This window comes from Hypanus sabinus, chromosome 27, assembly GCF_030144855.1.
Source record: "Hypanus sabinus isolate sHypSab1 chromosome 27, sHypSab1.hap1, whole genome shotgun sequence".
Lineage (NCBI taxonomy): Eukaryota > Metazoa > Chordata > Chondrichthyes > Myliobatiformes > Dasyatidae > Hypanus > Hypanus sabinus.
In genome coordinates this window covers 31,385,845-31,409,196 of record NC_082732.1, presented here as the reverse complement: position 1 = coordinate 31,409,196, position 23,352 = coordinate 31,385,845, and the positions used below count along the sequence as shown (strand labels likewise).

General features: G+C 45.5%; 1 protein-coding gene across 1 annotated transcript in view; it reads left to right on the top strand.

Moving 5' to 3' along the window:
- The window catches only part of plch2a (phospholipase C, eta 2a), a 310,297-nt gene extending 287,683 nt beyond the window's left edge, over positions 1-22,614 (top strand). The window contains exons 24-25 of the mRNA XM_059952164.1: positions 5,611-5,947; positions 15,197-22,614. Coding sequence (XP_059808147.1) covers positions 5,611-5,947; positions 15,197-17,013 — 2,154 coding nt within the window. The 3' untranslated portion in view covers positions 17,014-22,614. The remainder of the gene's footprint in view (positions 1-5,610; positions 5,948-15,196) is intronic.
- Positions 22,615-23,352: the final 738 nt, after the last annotated feature.

The following is a 23,352-nucleotide window of genomic DNA, read 5'->3' as shown; positions in this document are numbered from 1 at the left end:
CTCCCAGACTTGAGGGAGCATGGCTTTCTCTTCCTGCTAAGAAAGTATGTGGAGACACAAGAGGAGAAATGTCTCTGTTCATCTGCACTAAGCTCTGTGGGAGTATCAGTCATCAGTTGATATTAGACCCCAACACTGTCTACAACAGAATGAGATGAGGTGAGTAGAGTGATTGGCACCAACATAGCATGCCTGTAAATTACTAACCCAAACCCGTACATCTTTGGAATGTGGGAAGAAACCAGGACACCTGGGGAAATTCATGCAGACAAGGAAAGAATATACAAATTCCTTATAGACAGTGGAAGGAATTAAACCCCAATCGCTGGCACCGTAAAGCATTAATGCTAACCACTAGGCTATAATGCTGCCAATGAGGAAAGACTGAATACAGTTGTATTATATTATTTGGAGAGAGGAGGCTTAATTTAGGGACAGGGTAAATAGGAAGGGTCTATTTCCCATTGCAGAAGGATGAAAAGCTGACAGGACAGAGGGGATTGGGAGGGGAGGGAAAATGTTCACACAGAGTGGAGGGGTGAATGCTTCACTGCCTGAATGAATGGTGGAAGGAGAAACCCTCCCCATGAGTAAACAGATTTTTTTACCAACAAAACTATAAGCTTTAGGGCTGTGTCCTTGTGTTGAAAGACGAGATTAGAGCAAGTACCTCTTTCTTGGGCATTAGGAATAAAATAGTTTGGACAGTCTCCACATAAGCTTTCTGCAATTCTATGATAAATATAAGATCTTTAGCAACAAGTGCAAAGTAGATTTCTTTACCCACACGGTTTATTTGAAGCAGATATTATAAATGTAGATGTATTTGAGGGATAAGAGAAAGGAATAAATGGTTTTGGTAATATTATAAGTTAAAAGGTGAGAAAGAGGCTTGTACCAGCTTGGTTGGGCTGAGTGGCTTTGTACTCAATGAGGCAGAAAGTTGCTGGTGAACATCATTCAGCCAGCACCAACTGAGCTTAACACAGCTGATCTTCCATATTAGAGAGCGTGCTGCATCACAAGAATGGGTCGTTGCTGGGAACTGAGGGGCTGGCGATGAGGCTGTGGAATTTGAGGAACTGGATTTTCTGTTCCCTCCCATCCTCAAGGATTTTCCATGTGTTATAGAGAGAATGATTAATCAGTTTCAGAGCTTTTTAAACCCCAGATTAGAGTAATTTGCACAACAATGGGCTGTTTATTCCCAGATAGTCTAATGCTTGATGTTTCTAATCATAAATCATTGTCCCTGAGAAAGCATACTCTTGCTGATGAGCTTCCTCACTCAGTCCATTTCAATATAGCAATGCCTCAACTTTAAAGTCCTCCTCTCCCACTCTCAGGAGCATTTTCCAGCGTTACAAACCTCTCTCAGTTCTGGCCTCTTGTGCTTTCACAATTTAATCGCTCTACCTTTGCAGAATTTTGGAATTTACTCTCTTATCCTAGGCCTCTTCCTTTTTCTTTAAGATACTCCCTAAAACCAAGCTCTTTGAATAATGTCTTCCATGCGAGGGTTCCCAACCATGGACCATAACCTTTAAGCAAGGGGTCCATGGACTCCAGGTTGGGAACCCCTGCTCTTACGGATAGTGTCAAATGTCATTTGGTAATCAGTTTTAGTACATTGAAGGCCCTTTCTAATACAAGCAGCTTTTCAATAACACGACTGTTTTGGGGACTGCCTGAGTGAATTTAATCTAAAACCAGTGAATGGGAACTTTGAGTTGTGCTTTCATGGTTTTCAGAGTTTGTACTGAGTACTGTCTGTGTGCACAACATGGATGCACGCAGAAGCTGCTTGACAAGTGCAGTGACGTACTGGCATGAGGTCATCGATATCTGAGGCATATGAACAGTTCCAACCATCCACACCGAAGCAGGACTTACCAAAACAGTTGTGATGTGCTCCAACATTGGTTACTATGGGCCTGATTTAGCAGATCTGTTGACAGGGAGTCGAAAAGGTGGTGTTGTGGATAATGAAGTAGGTTTTCAAAGCTTGCAGAGAGATTTAGGTCAGTTAGAAGAGTGGGCTGAACAGTGGCAGATGGAGTTTAATGCTGATAAATGTAAGGTGCTACATTTTGGTAGGAATAATCAAAATAGGACATACATGGTAAATGGTAGGGCATTGAAAAATGCAGTAGAACAGAGTGATCTAGGAATAATGGTGCAAAGTTCCCTGAAGGTGAAATCTCATGTGGATAGCGTGGTGAAGAAAACTTTTGGTATGTTGGCCTTTATAAATCAGAGCATTGAGTATAGGAGTTGGGATGGTAATGTTAAAATTGTACAAGGCATTGGTGAGGCCGAATTTGGAGTATTGTGTACAATTCTGGTCACCGAATTATAGGAAAGATGTCAACAAAATAGAGAGAGTACAGAGAAGATTTACTAGAATGTTACCTGGGTTTCAGCACCTTAGTTGCAGGGAGAGGTTGAACAAGTTAGGTCTTTATTCTTTGGAGCGTAGAAGGTTGAGGGGGAACTTGATAGAGGTATTTAAAATTATGAGGGGGATAGATAGAGTTGACGTGGATAGGCTTTTTCCATTGAGAGTAGGGGAGATTCAAACAAGAGGACATGAGTTGAGAGTTGGGAGGCAAAAGTTTAAGGGTAACACAAGAGGGAATTTCTTTACTCAGAGTGGTAGCTGTGTGGAACGAGCTTCCAGTAGAAGTGGTAGAGGCAGGTTCGGTATTGTCATTTAAAGTAAAATTGAGTAAGTATATGGACAGGAAAGGAATGAAGGGTTATGGGCTGAGTACAGGTCAGTGGAGTAAGCGTTTGGCACGGAAGGTCCAAGATGGCCTGTTTCCGTGCTGTAATTGTTATATGGTTATAAAATGTTGATCTTCTCTTAGATAGGTCCTTCTTTAAGAAGTGTTTAATGCCATTGCACACGAATTCAAGAATCCTGATCTGTAATCCTCAATGTTTCTGCCCTATATATTCTGAAACTCTTCTTCTAGCCCAGTCTTACACTCCCTCCACCACATTACCCCATCTGTCCCTTTTTGCTTGTGTGGGTAAAGCTGTTCCTCATGCAAAACACCTCGAGTCAGGAAGGGGGTCTGACATTTCCACTGAATGATGAGGGCAGTGGGGGGACTACGCAGAAATGGTGTGAGAGCCCCCTGACAGCGTGAGTTCAATATGCCTTTCCTTGGAGCTAAAGGACTTCTGCTGCAGTTTGTGACGTTGATTAGGTGGCGGTCTGAAGCTTGTTCTCCGGGAGACTGAATGAGCAAGGCCTTCAACTTAAATATTTAGTTAAACGTTAAAATTTTCTAGAAGTGTAAAAAATTCCAAGGCAGCCCCTGACTCCACTGGTACCTCCTGTGCTGCATTTATGCCTCATTTGAATATTGGCATCTAACTAGTTGATGAGATTTCCTGCAGTTTGCTCTAAAAGCCACCCATCGGTTTACTCCATAAATACAAATAGTTTCAGTGTCCTCAGGAAAATGCACACTCTTAAGCCAAAATCTTCCAGGCTAGTGGAGCATGCTGCTGGAGTGACAGGTATCTTCACCTCCAATTGCTCAGTTGTAAGATCTGTGACACACAGTAGCACCCCTCTCAACTTTACACAACTCAAAACGCTCCTGCCTGACCCAAGCCAGCTTTGTGGGATTGATCCGATAATTGTGCTGCTGACAGTCTTCACAGTTTGAGCAGTCCACTGTCCAAACATTCCACACACCCACTGTTAGCTTTGCTAAAATGCCAGTGACAGGCTGGAGTGCTGCAGACAACACAGAGCCTACAAAGAATGGAATTAAAGTGTAAATGAATGTCGTTAAGGTGCACATTAATGAGTGTGTTTTATTTATTGACGTACGGTGCAGAATAGGCCCTTCCAGCAAACCCCCAATTTAATCCTAGCCTAATCACAGGACAATTTACAATAACTAATTAACCTACCCACTGAGGAAGGAAACCGGAGCACCCGGAGGAATCCCACACAGTCACAGGGAGAACGTACAAACTCTTTACAGACAACAACGGGAATTGAACCTGTGTCGCCTGCACTGTAAAGTGTTTTGCTAACCACTATGCTACTATGCCATGTATGTGAGTGAGTCTGCAAAACGGAGGTGTGTGTGTGTGTGAAAATTGAATTTATTGTCATATACAAGTACTTATATGCACAGGTGCAAAGTAAGGGAAGTAGGCCATTTGGCCTATCCAGTCTATGCTACCAAATACCCATTTACACTGATCCAATTCTATTCTTCTCACATTCTCATGAACTACCCCCAAGTTCTACCACGCACCTACACACCAGTGATAATCTACCGTGGTTTAATTTAGATAAATGCGAAGTGTTATGTTTTGGTAAGGCAAGCCAGGGCAGAATTTACACAGTAAATGGCAGGGTCCTGGACAGTGTTGTAGGACAGGTAAGGGTGCAGGAACACAGGTCCCCAGAAAATGCTGACACAGGTAGACAGGGTGGTGAAGAAGGTGTTTGGCACACTTGCCTTCATGGGTCAGCACATTCAATACCAGAGTTGGAATGCTAACCTGTGGTGCAACCATTTCAGTCGAGTATGCTGTACACTTTTGGAGTACTTTCTGCATTTCTGGTGGAAAGGATGCCATTAAACTGGAGAGGGTGCCAAAAAAAAGATTTGCAAGGCTGATTCACGGGGTGAACGAGCAAACTCCACATAGGCAGCATCCAAGGCCAGGGGACAATGAGGTAGTGGCTGGGGCAGCCCACAAGAGTCACCACACATTCCAATGCCAACATAGCTTGCCCACGATGCTCGGCAGAACAATGCAGGAAACAACAAGCCCCTTTCCTCTGTACCACCCACGGACATTCCAGGCTGCAGACTTCCGGCACCCAGATAGGATTCCCACGAACTTACTAACTTGTGAGTCTTTGGAATGTGGAAAGAAACCGAGGCACCCAGAGGAAACCCACACAATCTCAGGGAGAACGTACAAACTCCCTGCAGGGAGAGTGGCAGGAACTGAACCCTTACTGCTGGCACTGTAAAGTATTATGCTAACCACTATGCTACCCTGTCACCCCATGACAATCTGACGATCCCACCCAACAGAACCGAGTGCGCGACCTCCACAGGCGCAACAGAGAGGTGGAGGGTGAGCTGTTCAAAATCATGAAGTATTTTGATAGTTGAAGAAGATTGGAAGTGTTTAGATCACAGGGAGATAAATAGCCAAGGGAGCAGAGGAAGGGAATACTATTTAACATAACAAGAACGTGGGGCCACAGCAGGGACAGCTGGAACAGAAACTTCTTATGAACGTAATGTATGCACACTCATCAGTTTATGTCTGTTATGTGCACTTGCCAAAATGCAGATGCGACTACCTGCACAAGTCCATGTTACACCTTAAACAGTGCACTGAATTGTCCAAAAAGCTAATGAAAGCACCAGAAAGGAATTGTATCATTACTTAAAGAAGGAAAAGATTTGCGAGAAAGTGTAGGGAAAATGGATTGAGCTGAGCAATACCAACAAAGAGCAAGCAAATGCAAGATGGGCCGAATGGCCTCTTTCAAAGCTGTATGATCCATTGGAATTCTCAACTGTGTGTTTTTGTTTTTGTTTGTCTGTTCTGCAGATCAAGCAAGTCATGGGATTAAAGGGGCTTTTCCACAGAAACCCAAAGCAGGCTTCGCTCGACAGTCATGCTGCTGTAATGCTCACTCGCAAACACTCTTTTAGCAGCCACATCCTGCGCAGGACTGCCAGCGCTCCCACCAAAGGGCAGCAGAAGGGCAAAAAGGGCTTCCCGCACATTGTTCTAGATACCAAAGACTGCAGCTCAGAGGGAGCAAGTGAGTCTGATGACACCTCCCAGCCTCGCTTCGAGCAAGAGGCTGAACGTGCCGAGGCTGCTCCAGAAGGTGCTGAACGGGCTGGCACCGAAAGGGAGGTGCAGGCGGAGGCCTTCAAAGGTAAGGGGACCAGACAGGGGTCGGGGGAAGGTCAGAAGCAACGTGTGACTAATATGCCGATGGGTGTGGTGTTTAGCGAGCCTTTAAGGCGGGCTAACCGAGTGCGTATTCTGGACCCCGAGGAACAGAGGCAAGGCGTGTTTACCAGGTGTGCCATAAATGGCTGCGGTAGAATTGGCATGGCCACCAATTGCATGAAATGCGTCATTGGTTCTAGGGAGAGTCCAGATCTAGAACGCAAGTGGAAAGATCACGTTCACAGGCCAGCTGCCCTGGCAGTGTCCAAGCGGGCAGGTCAGCGAGCCTCACCCGAGGACGAACGGCTAATACTCCCCCAGCAGGCCGTCCAGTGCCAACCCAAGCAGAGGTGGGGATGCCAGATCGCCCGCAGCAGCGCAGAGATCGACCACTCGGAGGCCACCACCAAGGGCTTTGACTCAGCTGAGTCTGATAGCCTACAGGGTCTGGGTGGTCCGGAGCTCTCACTCCACCTGGCACGTGACCCTCCGAAGTATCCAGGCACCCTTCAACGTGAAATGAACTCTTTGTTTGTACAAAAGATGGAGGAAATCCGAAGCTCATCTCCAATCTTTTTCACGGGTAAGACCTGAATGGACCATTTTATTGACCTGTCTTTTGCTTTGTAGATCAACCTGTTTCTCCTGTCCAGCTAAACCCCTGAACCCTGAACACCATGCCCACTGTAGATTTGCCATCTGTTACCTTTTGTGAAAACTGGCACAGACTGGTGCAGACGTGGGACTCCAAGTTAGAACCGGCTGTTCCCCAGTTTCGCATTTCCTGCCCAATGTTTCAAGGTCATTTTTCTTTTCCACTTACAGACTTCAGAATAGTTCAAGCCAGCCGAGCACCTTAAACAAATTGGGTTTTCAGGTTTATATTGCCTCAGAGTGGAGGGAGAGGAGATTGAAATCACTTCTTTGAAACCAACTTGGGTAACAGCGCATGATTAGCTATGCTAACCATAACGACGACAAATATATTCAGTCTGGGTGGCATCCATCCTGGTGGCATAAACATCGATTTAACTCACTTCCAATCATTTCTCCCCTTCCCCTTCTGTCTTCTGTTGCCCATTCTAGCTCCCCTCTTACCCCTTCTCTTCTCTGCACCTGCCCATCATATGCCCCTGGTGCTCCGCTTCCTTTCCTTTCTCCCCCAGTCCACTATCCTAAGTGATTACTTCTTCTTCAAGCCTTTACCTCTTCTACCTATCACCTCCCAACTTCTGACTTCATTCACCCTCTCACCGACCCACCCACCTTCCCCCTCACCTGGTCACACCTGTCACCTGCCTTGTCACCCACCCCCCCAACCCCCCATCTTACTCTGGCTCCTGCCCCCTTTCTTTGCAGTCATAATGAAGGGTCTCAGTCCAAAATGTCAACTGCTTATTCCTCTCCAGGGTTCCTCCAGGAGTGTGTTCTACATATGTAATCATGAGGGAAGTCGGTTCTTCATCTGGGTCTCCCACTTGCTTCAGTCCCACCAGTCCTCGCCCACTACTGCCTAGAGTTCTGGTAGCACACATACAGTGGAAGAGAAGGAATTTGAGTGTTGGCCTGAGGGGAGGGGAGACCCACAGGCACTTTGTGTGGCCAGGAGGGACACCTATGACCTCTGGCCTACCGGGAAGTCTTAACTGGGCTTCTTTTGAACACTAATAAAACCCTAAGTCCTGTGGAGTCCTTTCCTCCAGAAAATAAGGGCTTAGCAGGTCCTAGTCAAGATATGAGTAGGTGACCATTACATCATCAGGCCACAAGTCTGTTGTGTCACAATGACCAACTGGTCTGGAAGCAGATGTCTATTCCAAGCACGGGAAATGGCCAGTTAATGTACAATAAGTTCTCAGAAACAACTAGAATACTATAGCACAGTACAGGCCCTTCAGCCCTCGATGTTGTGCCGACCCATATATTCCTTAAGAAAAAGTACTAAACCCACACTACCCCGTATCCCTCTATTTTTCTTTCATCCATGTGCCTGTCCAAGAGGCTCTTAAATACCCCTGATGTTTTAGCCTCCACCACCATCCCTGGCAAGTCATTCCAGGCACCCACAACCCTCTGAGTTAAAAACTCTGAGTCCTGCAGCCAAAGAGCAGGGCTAACAATTGAAAGATTGAAACCATTGTGGGTAAATCCGTGCAAAACTGGGAGGAAGTTCAACATAGCACTGAAAAGGGGTAACACAGATGTCGGTGAGCTGGTTTTGAAGTTCACCCAATATTAACATCAAAATGGGGTAGGAAATTAAACAAGGTTGGTCCTGATGCCCAATGAACAGGTTGAGTTAAAGCTGCCTTCAACTTCCTTTCTTTCACCGAAAGAAAGACATGTGACAGTGTGACCTTTCAGCAAATGCCACTAGTTTTGAGTGTGACTTGTCCATCTTCCTTTGTGTTTCCTTTCTCTTTTCTTACTGCCCAATGAGTTTAATTGTTTGCAATGTTCTGCCCTTGCTACCACATGCAGTGGACAACTGACCAGGAGAGCAACACAAAGGTAAAACTCTGTTCCCCATGGATCTCCCCCTCCACCCCCCAACCCCACATCCTGCAGGGAATGCCCTGCTTCATTGAACCTGTTGCCTGCACGGGTGATAAGCCCTTGCCTTCCATTGCAGTGAGTTGTGCAAAGATGTCCCAGACAAGGGGAGGGCTAGATTATGAACACCCATCTGCAGACTAGTGAAGCTCACTGACAGGAGAAGGACATATCCTGGTACAAAGTTTACTATTCCATTGGTACAACTTATTTATTTAGTTAGTTAGTTAGTTAGTTATTGAGATACAGTTCGGAATAGGCCTTTGAACCACGCCGCCCCGATTTAACCCCAGCCTGATCATGAGACAACTTAGAAAACCAATTAACCTACCAAGCAGCATATCTTTGAACTCTGGGAGGAAACCGGAGCACCCAGTGGCAACCCACGCACTCACGGGCATTGAAGCTGGGTCGCTGGTACTGTAAAGCGTTGTGCTAACCACTATGCTACCACTATTCTGCCTGCCTGGTACATGACAACATACCAAAGTCAAAGTGACGTGCGCAGCGAGCATTTAAAACTCACAGCAGAATGATCTGATTCGGTTGGTTGAGCTCTCATTTGAGTGGAAAGGCCCACTCCATGGAACTGAAGTCTGGGATCCAAGCTAGCATGGTGCACCAGTGAAGGACCGCTGCACAGCGGGAGTCTCTGCCCGACAGACGAGAAGTTGCACGCAGAGGGCCTCTTCGCCCTCTCAAGCGGGCGTGAAGGGCTTCATGGTAACACACAGAAGAAGAGCAGTGGGGTTCACCATATAGGGGCCATTAACACCTTGCTCTTTGCTGCATTTCCTACCACACTGCGGCAACTGCGTTTGGAGATGCTAAAGACTGCAGATGCTGAAATCTGGGGCCAAAGGCAACGCGGTGTGTCAGCTCATCTGACTAGACGACGGGCCTTGACCAGAGCTTCAACTGTCCAGTTCCTTTCACAGGTGCTCCCTGACTGGCGATGTCCCCACAATGTATTTCTTTAGGAAAAAAACAAGGGTTATAAATGCATCGGAGCATCCTGCGGTTGTGAAAACTGCAACAAAGCGGGTGAGTGAGGAGCAGGTATAACACCTGTGGCCTTCAAAAATCTGCTTGCCATTCTGCCTCGGCTCTGATTCCACCACCTCAATCGGTCCCTGATTTCTTTAGTTCCCATAGATCCATCCATCTCAGCCTTGGTTAGACTTCAACATCACCCTCTGAGATGAAGGGTTCTGATGATGCACAACCCTCCATCACGGACATTTCCCCTTCCCATGCTCCTAAATGACTGACCCCTCATCCTAGGGCAATGCCTCCTGCCCCCGGAGTAACGTCCCCTAAGATGCAAAGACAGAAGTAGCAACCTCCCCAGTGAAGCCCCACAGTGAGCCTGCATGTTTCATTAAGATCACCTCTCATTCCTCAAAACCCCGTTGTTACATGGCACTGAAAATCTGATCTAAAAGCAAAGGCCGGCACCAGGAGGGAGACTGATGGCTTTTTGTTGACGGCGATCAATCCAAAATGCTAACGTTAATCTGCCTCACCTGCTGAACGTTTCCAGCGTTCCCCTGCTGCTAGTCTAGAATCTTATGCACAACCTGCTCGACCTGCCCCCGGCCGCTCCCATCCCTGAATGAAAGAGCTTCTTTTCCGACAGTTGGTTTAGAGACACTGTGGTGGAAATCCACCCTGGACGGCTTGAGTCAGCAAGGAATCGCAGTGCGGCATTAGGAGGAGTAAAGGAAGCTGCTGACTTGCCATTCCGCATGCTCTCAGTACCAGGAGCTATAGCTCCGTCATACATAGCAGGCAAGATCTATAAAGGAACTTTGATTCACAGAAGGCGGACATCAGCCCGTTGGAACCTGTCCCATTCACCTGCTCTTTGACATGGCCATGTAATTATTCTATCTTGGGTGCCCATCCAGTCCCTTTCAATGAACCCAGCATCATCTTGTAAACTTTAGTATTTATAAAGTATTTCAAACCTCCTCAAATGAATCCAGGAAGAATGATTTAGCCTTACATATTGCCTGTCCTGCTCTCAGCAAGTCCCAAAAGTTCTTTGATTATAGGAACTCCTATCAGCTGTTTGGAGCACAGCAATATCTCACAGGTAGCAATGTGATGGCTCAGCGCAGTGGAGAGTCATTGATAGATTGCTGTAGGGGTATCTTTACACTGCAATAAAATCTCGTTGCAGCCATCCCAGGGGTCTTTGATACTCAGACCCCATTCCAGCATGGACTATCATTCTATAGTCCACAACTTTCGACATGCCCAGGGTTGGCTGTTAGTTTGTTGTCCAGGGTCGTCATTTATAATATATTTCCAAACTCACGAGCAAAGGCTTCTTTCCCCCACCCTCCATACGACTGTTGTTTCTTGCTCCATGTAGTTATCATGCTACAAGAACAGTGGGTAAATCCTGCCTTATCGTAAAGTTCTATGATTGAGACATCTTTGCTGAAACTCAACTGTAATTTCATTCTAACAATACATTAAACCATTTGATTTGGAAACATTGGATTTTATCACCGGTAACATTTTCAATGAAGCCTTTCAACTGGTCTGCATGTTCCGAGCCTCTGTATGTGCTTACTGACATTTCACTGACCTCAATAATGCTATTACTTAGTGAGTCAAAGAGTCAAAGCGATCATCTGGGTACCAACAAATGTTGTGAGGTGGCCAGGTTGTTGTAAATCGTTATGAAAATTTATGTGTACAGAGCATGACAGTAATGTGGATGGTTGCGCAAAACGCAACTAATAAATAACCTAGCCCCTGGCTGAACTCAATTTTTGAGTGGATGAGGTAAATTTGCACCATTTTTACAAAGAGGTAAAACACTCCCTCTGTTTTGAAGGCTTCTTTACATCAGCAATTTAATAATGAGTGAGAAATGCGTGTATGGTCATGGCCACTGAGTTGTAGGTTCATGGTCTTCTGCTGCTAGAACCCATCCATGTCAAGGTTCGAGGTGTTGTGCACTCAGAGACACTCTCCTGCACACCACTGTTGTAACACATGATTGTTTGAGTTACAGCCACCTTCCTGTCGGCTTGAACCGGTCTGCCATTCTAATTGTGACCTTGCTCACAGAACTGCCAATCACTGAATTTTTTTTGCATCATTCTTTGTGAAACTTTAGAGACTGTTGTGTTAGAAAATGCCAGCAGATTTGCAGTTACTCAAACCATCCCATCTGGAACCAACAATCATTCCATGGTTAAAGTCACTTAGATCACATTTCTTCCCCATTCTAAGCAACACACACAATACGCTGGAGGAACTCAGCAGGTCAGGCAGCAACCGTGGAAACCAACAGTCAACGTTTCAGCGGAGACCCTTCGTCAGGACTGAAGAGGGAGGGGGCAGGGGCCCTATAAAGAAGGTGGGGAGAGGGTGGGAAGGAGAAGGCTGGTAGATGCCAGGTGAAAAACCAGTAAGAGGAAAGAACAAGGGATGGGGGAGAGGATCCACAGATGCTGCCCAACCTGCTGAGTTCCTCCAGCGTGTTGTGGGTGTTGCTTTGAGCCCAGCATCTGCAGAGTATTTTGTGTTTCTTCCTCATTCTGATGTTTGGTCTGAACAACAACTGAACCTCTTGACCATGTCTGCATGCTGCCACATGTTTGTCTGAATGGATATTTGCATTAACGAGCAGGTGTACAAGTATACCTAATAAAGTGGCAACAGGATGTATTTGTAGTTCCCTAAGTCCTCAAATTGCCATCTCGACCATGGGGTCGGATGTGTGCTCAGAGCTAAAGCATTGCTATATTATACACTAAATTAAGTCTCCTCCAGATAGATCCAGTGATATGTGATATGAATACGTTATTAATAACTGCGCTGTTCATTCAGGTGAAAGCACAGTCCGTCTACATTTGCAGAATAGCAATTCTCCTCTGTAGACTTCATTAAATCCTTCAGCGGTACATGTTAAAAGAAATGATATCTTGCAAAAGAATTACAAACAAAACAAACAGTATTCAATCAATACTATTTAAATCATTCCAGGGCAAGCAAACTTCAAGGTTATTTCTTCACAGAAAAGTCAGGGTTAGGGCGAATATTGCTACATCTGAGGCAAAATTACTACTATGCTCCAATAACCTGCTCTGAAAATTTTGGACATATACAGTAACAAGCCCACCCATCGGTGGCATCACCAATGCCCTGATAAGGCAATATGGCAAAAAGTACTATGCAAGTTTTGAACAAATGAATCTCCTTGCTCCTGGATATCTGCTGCAGGTGAAACAGCTGCTTCTAACAGTAGTGGTCCTTGACTCAGCTCCTTTGAGTAATCATTGAAGTGGAGTGGACTTACATTAGAACAATATCAACTTTTAAGAGGACTGGTCAATTGCCAGCTGTTTTGTTCTCTGAGGCACTGCAGTGAATCTTTCTGGAAGATGATAGTGTGCTCATTGTACATGGTGTGGCTAGTACTCAAATCAATCAATACAGGCCCAGGAAATGGCCATTAAGATCTGGGTTGCAAATCTCCTGAATTTACACTGCCTACTTCCCACAAAAAAGCATTTTGCCCTTTGTCTCAATGTTACTTTTAAGAAGTTGCTGGATGTGTAAATTAATTACTCATTGCTACAAAAAGTTAGGTTAGGGTTTCTAATAAATACCAGCCTGGTAATTCTTCAGGATAGCTAATCAAAGCTAATCACAGGTTCAGTGTGAAGAAAAGTCATTCCCACACAGCCCGTAATTGTTTGTTTACTTCCCTTTCCTCGTGATCTAAGTATCCCTTTCTTTCCCTTTTCAACCCACTTTCTGTACTTGTCTTGAGTTTAACTCGCCCTCTGTCTCCATCACCCCTCGACCTTTTTTCTTCTCAATTCCTAGGCCTCATTGGTTGACAAGAGTTAAGGTTGGGCTCATCACCTACTGAGCTCCCATTTGCCTGTTTCTGTTCATCCATTGTTTTCAGCCTGTCATCCAGCTTGTCACCACATTGGGCATTTCCAACAGTCGGCAAACAGTGCCAAACGTGAGGTGTTTGGCTGCATCAACTCTTGCCTCTTGTGCTTCACTGCACTCCAATGAACTATGCCGTGCTGAATGATGCTGCGCTCCTTCCCTATGATGTAGAAGGAGGCCATTTGGTCCATCGGATCTCTGCTGGCCCTTGAAGCAATCCCAGCAGTCCCATTCCCTTGCTATCTCTTCTTCCACTCGTGCTCATTAACTCCTCCCTGATGTCCCCACTGGCCATTTACGACAAGGTTTACAGTGGCCATTTAACCTACCAACCAGTCTTTAGATGTGAGTGGACTCTGGAGCAAAGTGGCCACAAAGTGTATGTACTGATAGCTCAGGAAGTCAGAAGCAAACCTGGGTTACTGTGGCTGTGAGACAGCTGCACTACCATCAGAGTCACTGACCAGTCCAATGGACTATGCTGTGTCAAACTGTGCTGCCTCACTGCGTTGGAGTGTGGCATTGGACTGATGCGTGGTGTTGTATTGGTGTGTGGTGCGTTGGACCGTGCTGTGACAGACTGGGCTGATCTGGACTGTGTTATGAGATGGTGCTGGTGCGTGCTACGTTGGCCTGTGCTGTGTTTATGCGTGCTGGGTGGGTACTGTGACGGAGTGCATTGCAATGTACTGCTGTAGACCTGTGCTGGACAGCTCTGTGTTTATTTCCTATTAAAGGAGCAGTTGCTAACATCCAATGGAAGTCTCAATTTCTCCGGTAGCCAATTGTTTGTGGTTACAAATCATTGCTGGCTGTGTCAGCTGGTTTACTGTGAGTTCATTAACCACCAGAGAAATTACATTTTGAAATTGAAAGAGGCAAAGCAATTGATTTAGAAATTATCACTAACAGAGCAAATGCCTTTCAAAAATGAAACAAATTGCTTTTTCAAAGGCGTGTGTTACTTAAGCCACTAAAAGAACAACTTTTTACCTTGGGTATTATTGGGTAGGAAGAGTTCTTGATTTCACTGGGATGTGCTGTCTGTATCAATGTTTGGAATGTGTGTAAATGTTAATAACTTTGCGAGGACCTGAGGCAAAATAAAACTCTTTGTGTTCCTCAAGCACCAGTTCATCGGTTTGTGTCCCTGTCAGAAATGTGGGAAGGTGCATGGGAGTTCTGAGCTAATGGTTCAGGTGCACTGCCTGGGATCTCTCTCTGGCAGGGCCCAATGAGCTAAGAGTTCCAGAGTCAGGCCTAGGAAGTTACACAGCACGGCAAAAGATCCTTCGGCCAAGGTGGTGAGAATCATCTAAGAGTCCTTCAGACCATTTCTGAGCCCTCCCTCCAGAAGCACTTATCCTGCCAGGCTCCCTCCTGCTGCAATCAGCTCTGGTGTTTCCTCGACTGTGGAGAGTCCCTTGGTCATTGGTGAGACTCACCTATGGAAACACTGCCTCCCTGAAGTCAAATCCTTGGCCCGAGCAACGGCCTTGAGAATGTCAGGGGAAGAAGTTGGACGTGTAACAGCACTTTGACCCCGGTGATGCAATGATGCTGATTGGCTCCTTGACTTTGCCTGCCTTCCATTCATTGGTTTAGTATTGTGATGTTTGTTGAGATACTGTGAAATGCCTTTGTCTGCATGTCATCCAGACCATGTCATACCCTCACACTGTGGGCTGGGATGGGACGGGACAGAAGTGGGCTGATAGTTATTGACTGCCTCCTTCTCTTCCTCTTGCAGGTGTCCAGCCATTCTCATATCCACTTCCAAGCGTCCCCATGCACACTCTCGAAACCATTACTGAAGAATCTATGCATTCCGAGGGTAAACCTTGCACTGCCTCCCAGCGGATTCCCTCAGCCACTGTGAGCAGCTCAAGAGAAGAAACCAGCGCACCAACAGCACATCCGGTTCCAGAAACAAGTCAGTCGTCACCAGAATCGAAGGCTGATGACGGAGCAATAAACGCCCCAGGTACTTGCCTTGGTGTGAAACAGCTGGGAAATGGAACTCTTGTCCTAAGCCCGGACGTCCTCATGGGAGGCACCAAGCAAGGGGAGACCCCTGGCACTCATGCTTGCCTGTCATCAAGTCTCTACCATGATTCTCAGGGGAGTGACGAACCTTCCCATAATTCTGCTGATGACACCATTTTGTGCACTGCTGCCAGTCCCTCCTCAGATACGCTGAGCTCCTCCCCAGCTACCTCGGTGGCACCGTGTAGCCAAGAACAGGGGAGAAACAGACAGCCCGCTGACCACCCGGCTCAACCTGAAGCTTCTCCCGCAGGAGCCCCAGCCGAGACTCCTGGGCAGGAGGCACCTTGTGAAAGATTTGGCATCAGGGAGGCAGCTGAATCCCCAGCAAATCCAGCTACTGACATGATACGCGAAGCTCACGGCAGCCTGGGTAAAGGCATCCCCAGCTGTCAGGTTAAGAGAAGTGTTCAGTCTGGCATGGCGCGAAGTGTCAGTTGCGATGGGCGTCTAATTCAAGGTCAGCAGCCACTATTAGTTTCTCCTGTGCAACCATGCATTTCCCCAGTTCCTGCTGTGTCATCCGATGTGACTATGAACGACAGAATCTGGTGTAAACTGGACTCTAGCAGCCACAGGGATAGCATGTCCTCTTCGTCCAGCATGTCCTCGAATGACACGGTCATTGACGTGTCCTTGCCCAGCCTGGCTAGGAAGAGCCTGTCCGACCTCACCACCAGGCAGAGTATAACCCTGGAAGGGCTTTTCATGGATAAACAAGTGCGGCCCCGGTCAGCTACAGTTGGCCATGAAATGCTTGCTATAGTCAGCAAAAGCAAGTCGAATCCTAATCTGAGATCTGATGTTGACCTACAACCCATTGATGACCTACAACCCATCGATGGCCTACAACCCAAGCCCTTGTCAAAGTCATCGCCGGTCCCTTTCCAGACAAACTCCAGGAGGCACACTTGGAATAGGCTGTATATGGAGAGCCTTAAACAGTCTTTGCCGGTTCTGAAGTCAATAACGCAGAACGCGAAGGGAGCCGACAGTGTGAGCAAGTCGAAAAGCCTGGGTGACCTGACCTCCGAGGATATCGTGGCCAGCTTTGACAGCAAGTACAGGAGCATCAGCCGCAACTTCATCACCAGGCCCATGCGAGAGCAGCGCCGGGCAGCCGGGATGAAGGCACCCCTGAAGGATGACCTGACAGAGCAGCTGAAGAGGATCACCAGCTTCGAGCGGGAGAATGACATTACCTCCCCCACTGCAGAGCAGCTGCCCGAGGCCGAGGAGGGCAGCCCTGTTGTCCTTCGCAGGTTTTCGTCACGGAGCCAGAGTCGGGTGCGGTACATCGCCAACCGGGCAAAGCAGGCGCAGGAGCGAAAGAGGCTGTGCGAGTTGGCGCAAGCCAACAAGTCTCTGACCGAACTGGGAGAGAGGGGCAACCCTGAGGGGGCCTGCTGTATCTCCAAGAGTATTTGCATGGACCTAGCCTCGCCACAATTAGCCCCAGGGGGCAAAGTCCCACCAACAATTGGCACTGAAGCTGAAGTCTACTTCATGCTGAAACTTTAACGCCCATTTTAAAACAATTTCTACAATCCAGGCTGTAGATTTCAAATGAGTTGTTCCACTCCAAACACTGCATAAAGACAATGGCCTTAGGGGCGGGTCCAATTTCTAAAGAGCTGGAAATTTGTGCTTTTATTTTGTTGCACTTTTTGTGTGCCATACTTTGCACAAACACGTGGTTTGCACAGGAAATTGAAGCATTTTCCATGATACCATCCACATAGAAGGATGTGTCAAAAAGTGTACATAGATTTTGAGTGTGCGGAGAGAGCGGGAAAGAGAGATAGAGAGAGAGAGAGAGCGAGCGCACAGGAAGGAGTGACAGAGGGAGAGAATCAATTCAGCTTTCAAGAGCAAATCAGTAACGAAGTCTTCCTTCCATTGGTGGGGACGTGAGTCATGTGATGGTATCCAATGGTTCTCAGTCCTGAGTTGGTCATGCACAAACGTCTTAAATTCTCCTAAGTTCACGTTATGTTCAAACACCTTTCCTTCCCACCCTTAATTAGATCAGTGACGAACATTTCCAAATTATTTTTTTAAAAATATATACACGTATGAGAATACTGCACGATACTATTGATTTTATTTAAAATATAATCCCTTTTGATTGTTTTAAACAAAATATCACAAAAAATGTGAAAATTCAATATATTTCATAAATGTGCAGTTGTGTTTACAAAGCATACCTCCCCAACACAATCTTTTAAATGTTGCATGTTTTTTTACAATGCCGTGTATTTAATACACAATTAAGAATGGCTTCAGAAGCATAGATTTAAAATTCCACTGTGCACGAAGGTGCATTGCAGCTGTGTTGGTCACTATGTTAACTCTTCCATTTGCAGCTGTAACCGGGCAGATGTTTTCAAGGACACTGGTTAATGTTAGGCTGTGGTGCTTCCAGTGGATAAAGGCTCCCTCTGAATATTCAGAGGTCGCCCAAGAGCCTGATCCAGGCAGCAGAATCGACTGATCGAAAAGCGATATGCTGATCAAGGAAAAGAAATGAGAGCCAATCTCTGATCTCTGTTCACTGTGTGGTGCTAATAATCACAGGCATGTAGACACTCAGAACGAGGGGACCTTGAGCATGTTCTGACTTTCAATGACAGCTTGCTCATCTATGGTTCTGTGTCAAAAAAGCATATTGATTCCTTGGTTGTGAAATTTGCAAAAGACCCCCCAGCCTCCTTAGACTTACCTGCACAAGTTCCAGATTCTCACTACCCTTTAACTGAACGGGGGCTTCCTGATAAAACCTCTGAATGATTTTAAAGTTTGCCCTGTTTCCCAGAGCCCTGTCCCCTACCAGAGGAAATAATTCCTATTTACTGTACCATCTCCTATTCACTCAACATAACTAATAGTGCTCTGGAAAAAGACTATTTTCTGTGTGCAAATTGCAATAAAAGTGATTTAACCTATTGAAATAATCCATCACTTCCAAGTGAAGTGGCCCCCACGGTGAACATGAACCAAGCATATCCATCATAATGCATATCCATACATTAGCACATCTGACTTTTTTCCCTGAAACTGTTTTCACTTTCAGTGATTTCTGAGTGGCAAAAATGTTGGTTGAACTCTTTTTCTGGAGATCTAGATATGGTCGTGTCCAGCCTTGGCCTGGTGACCATAGAGCAGGAGCGGACAATGACACTTGATCCCGAGTAGCTCATGCAGATGAGGGAGCTGGACTTGGTACATGAGTGGCCTGGAGTTCCAAAGCCAAATCTTACCTCCTTCAACCATGCTGTCGTACCTGGACTCGCAGTATCAATTCACCCTCTTCTTTCAGGTCACCTGAGCAGCAGAAATCCACCTCCTCTCACAGTACCAATCACAGAAAGGCTGCAGGCTTCCAACAGTGCCACATCCCCACCCACCACACAGACCTTTTTCTCAACAGAAAGGACTTCTACTCCCCAAATGCGTAAGCAGTAGTGAATATGTGAAGGACTTTCCTAATTATGTTTTTGGGAAGCCCATGTGACTCATATATCATCAGGGTGACCACACAGCGAGATGGCTTCTGGGAGACAACACTGCCCTATCTTTCCACCAACTCATAGTCCCATCTCGCCTGCTGAGCACCACTATAGTAAAAGCATTATACTCTGCCTAATTTGGCAGTCCGTAGGTAGCAGCCGATGTGTACAGATCCTAACCCTGTCTGACGTGAGGCATAGACTAGGGATCAGTTAGAGCAAAAGGGTCAACAGGTGGAAGGAGGCTGCCTGGGCCAAGTCCCAGCACAACACCAGCAACTTCATCTCCAAGCTGAGCAGAAAAGGAGGCACTGACTGCATGGGTACCAGGGAACTCCCTAACAGATGTTTGTCAAAAAGAGCCTACAAAATTCTAGTCCCCAGTACAAAGCACCACATTCCACACTCCAATCCCTGACACTAATATAATTCACTTGTAAGCATCTGAGGGAGGCCTGATAGCACACGACATTCCCAACGATCCTCCTTTTCCGTTCCACCAGTCAATAACAAAGGCTTCCCAAAATGGCTTGCGTGGATGTGCGGATTGCTTTCAGAGATGCCAGGACAGGCTGCCAAACCCTACAAGGACGTGTATTGGAAATGTGGATTCTCAGAACTGGAGTCATCCTCTACACCTCTGGCAGCCCTACTGGGTCCCCTGGTCTCCTTGGCATTTAACACACTGAAGGAATGTCCCAGTCTCTTCCAGTATCTGAAGTCCCCATCTCCTCATTGACAGTAGCTGTTCTGCAGAGAGTGCATGTAAGGCCCTTTGCCTGTTTTACTGCATTTCGGCATTCAGCTGAGTGCGGTCTTATCTGCAACTGCAGGGTCTGCTTTAGTATGTTCCGGACATGTTGACACCACGTCAAATGTAGTTTTTGGACTATTACCCAATTCTTTGCAAGAGAAACCAAATGCGTGCTTGACCAGGATCATTACTGGAACACCTATCAAACTCCAGGCAATTATCTGTCGGAGCTTGCTGTGCCCAATGAGATGGTGTTTCTCTCTGTATGAGCAACTTCAGAGAGCTTCAATGACTGCAACACTCTTTGGAAATTCTAACAAGGCTGTGAAGGGTGCAACAAAAAATGCAACTCTATTTCATTTAAAAAAATGTAGATTAGATGTCTCTATATACAGAAAGAAAGGAGATGAGCCCAGATTTACCCCTGGTCTGTGACAGCACGGAGAATGAGAACTTAACTGGTGTTTCAGGCACTTCTGTCTTCTTCCAAAAGAATTCCGAGGAAATGAATCGGGGCTTCTCCGAGCTTCTACCTGTCCACTGCTTTGCTTTGAGCTTCCAGCTGGTGGTTCTCCAGGAAAAACAGCAGATCCTACCACGTCAGGTTTACGTCACTGAGCTGTACTGTGAAAAAAATACTGCCCATTACCACAGTGGATGGAGACCGTCTCGGCAACTCTGATCCAATCTGAGGACCCAACACACCCTAAGAAGATGCAGCATTAAGGCAGTTGTTGTTTCAGCCAGTCCCCATCAACTGGTCAATATATGAGTTTGTCAGACTGGCTTTGTCACTGGCATCAGTGTTTCAATCTCTACATTGGGTGTGGCCAATATCCGCATAGTACAATTACATCAGCTTATTCATTCCTGCCCACTTGTCTCAGGAGCAGTCTCCATTCATAGTGTGTCAGTAACATTGCAGATACGAGTCAGGACACTTCACGGGAAGATTATCAGAGCAAAATAGCACTGAGTCACGTGCAGAGCTTAGTCAAAGAGGTAAGTTTGAAACGGCATCTGAAAAGTGGAAAGTTGAGAGAGAAAATTCTGGAGCCTGGGAAGTTGTAAGCTGCGGGACAATGTTCCCTCAAAGGACTGTAGAGGACTCAGAGGACTGTGGAACTTTAGGTGGCAAAGGATGGCTTGATGAGATGAAGATCAGATGGGTGTAACTTTGCAAAAGCACATATACTGCCTGAAAGCCAGACAGTGGTGGTTTTCAGGCTCTCCACAGGATCTATCCCACCAGCTCCCTCTCAACAGTTCCTTCGATCCTTTCTCCATCACCCAGCCATGAACGTTCCAGTGCAATCTCCCTCAGTTCAGTTCAGCTGGATTTCATGAATTAATCATTTGCTTTTACAAGCTATATTCTATAAATCTCCTTTTGGATTTTCTGCAAACCTTATTTTCAAGTTCCATGACTTTGCAACCTGCTGGAAACAAGCTCCTTTTAAAAAGTTCAAAGTAAATTTATTATCAAAGTAGTATATGTCACCATATACCACCCCGAGATTCATTTTCTTGCAGGCATTCACAGTAGAAGAACTATAATAGAATCACTGTTTTAAAAAATCTACACACAAGCAGACTGACAAATAACCAGTGTGCAAAAGACATACTGTGCAAATACAAAATAAAACAACTAATAATAAGTAAATAAATAATACTGGGAACATGATTTATGGAGCCCTTGAAAGTGGGTCCATAGGTTGCATTCAGTGATCACTTCAAACCTGTGGTGAGTTAAGTTATCTATCCTGGTTCAGGAAACTGATGATTAAAGTGTAATAGCTGTTCCTGAACCTGGCAGTTATGGGACCTAATCTCCTGTATCTGGTTTCTTGTGCAGCGCTCCTTGTAAATAAGCTCAGTGATGGTGAGGGCTTTTCCTGTGATGGATGGGTTGAATCCACCACTCCTGGTAGGTCTTTCCATTCTTGGACTTCGGTGTTTCCATACAAAGACGCGATGCAACCAGTCAGGATACTCTCCACTGTGCATCTACAGAAGGTCAATGGTTTCTTCACCTTATTAAACTGTTTCATAAACTTAAAAATCCTTTTTTTCTCCTTGGGTCATTCCCTTTTACAGTGGAAAGAGCTGTAGGCTTTCCTATACCTTCTGGTTTCATTGTTGCTGATTGGGTCGCTGTCCATCAGGAAGAGGCCTGTTCAGCAGCAAATATTTACACCATCTCCACATCTGGACATCTCACAGATACCCAAAGTAACTGGAAGGAAACTATCATTGTACCTACCACATTCCCCCCTACCCCAGCTGATATGAAAGATTCCAAAATTATGGATTCAATGATGGTTGACACACAAATTGTAGACCCCACAAATTGATTAACACTTTAACTCATTAACCATTTCCAGAAATGTCTGCCTCTTCAATTGTTAGTGTTTTAGTTTGCTGCTATAACTTGCAGTAACACAACAGGTGCACTGGCCATTTGCATGAGAAATCATTTCAATCACATGTTGTTAAATATTGTTAATATGTAAGCTTTTCACAAAAAATGGCAAAAGGAACCATTTTACAGCTGAAATGTACACTGGAAATATTTTTAATTTTACTTGTTTATTTTTAATGTCTATTCAAGAGTAATAATTGAATGTTTCAGCACATAAAATGTTTTGTTTGCTGATATCTTGGATGTAATATTTCAAATGAAACAGTTTCTTCCATGTACATTAATGAGGGTTGTGAATGTCATATGTCCATATTGCAAAAAAAACTACAGAAAAGAAATATGTAACTTACTACTACTTTGATAATTCTGCAACAGCTAAGATTTTGAACATAATTTGTAACTGAAATATTATATCAATCAAATAAAATGCAATGGAGTTTGCTGTACTTGTCTTCATTTCAGGTGTATTCTGTTCGGTTCTAGTCAACTCATTAGAGAAAGAGAAAAAGATTGTGGAAACTCTATAGAGGGTACAGGGGAGATTTACCAGGATGCTACCTGGATTGGAGAACATGTCTTATGAGGAAAGGTTGAGTGAGTTAAAGCTTTTAACTTTATAGTGAAGGAGAGTGAGAGGTGGCTTGATTGAGGTGTGTAAGATAATAAGAGGCATAGATTGAGTGAAAAGAGCAAGACTTTTTTTCCCAGTTGGAAATGGCTGACATGAGGGGGCATCATTTTAAGGTGATTGGAGGAAAGTGAAAAGGGAGGTTTTTATACACAGAGTGTGACTGTGTGAAGCCAAGGTGGTGGGAGAGACAAGATACTTTAGGGAGTTTTAAGAGACTCTTAGATAGGCACAAGTATGGAAGAAAAATTGAAGACAATGTGGGAGGGAAGGGTTAGATTGATCTTCCAGTAGATTAATGGGTGGCACAACATTGTGGGCCGAAGGGCCTGTACTGTTCTGTGTTCTATATATTATGGAGACCCCCCCCCCCCGCCTGCACCCACCCACAACACAAATGTAATAAGGGACAGAAGTAGCTTTTGAGGAGTAAGAGGTTGTGAAGAGGAAAAACAGAGAGCTTGAAGGATAGCAAAGTACAGCAAAACTGACAACAAAGGCTACAAAAATAGAATAGTAACAGAAACTTGGAAGCAATATCAAAATT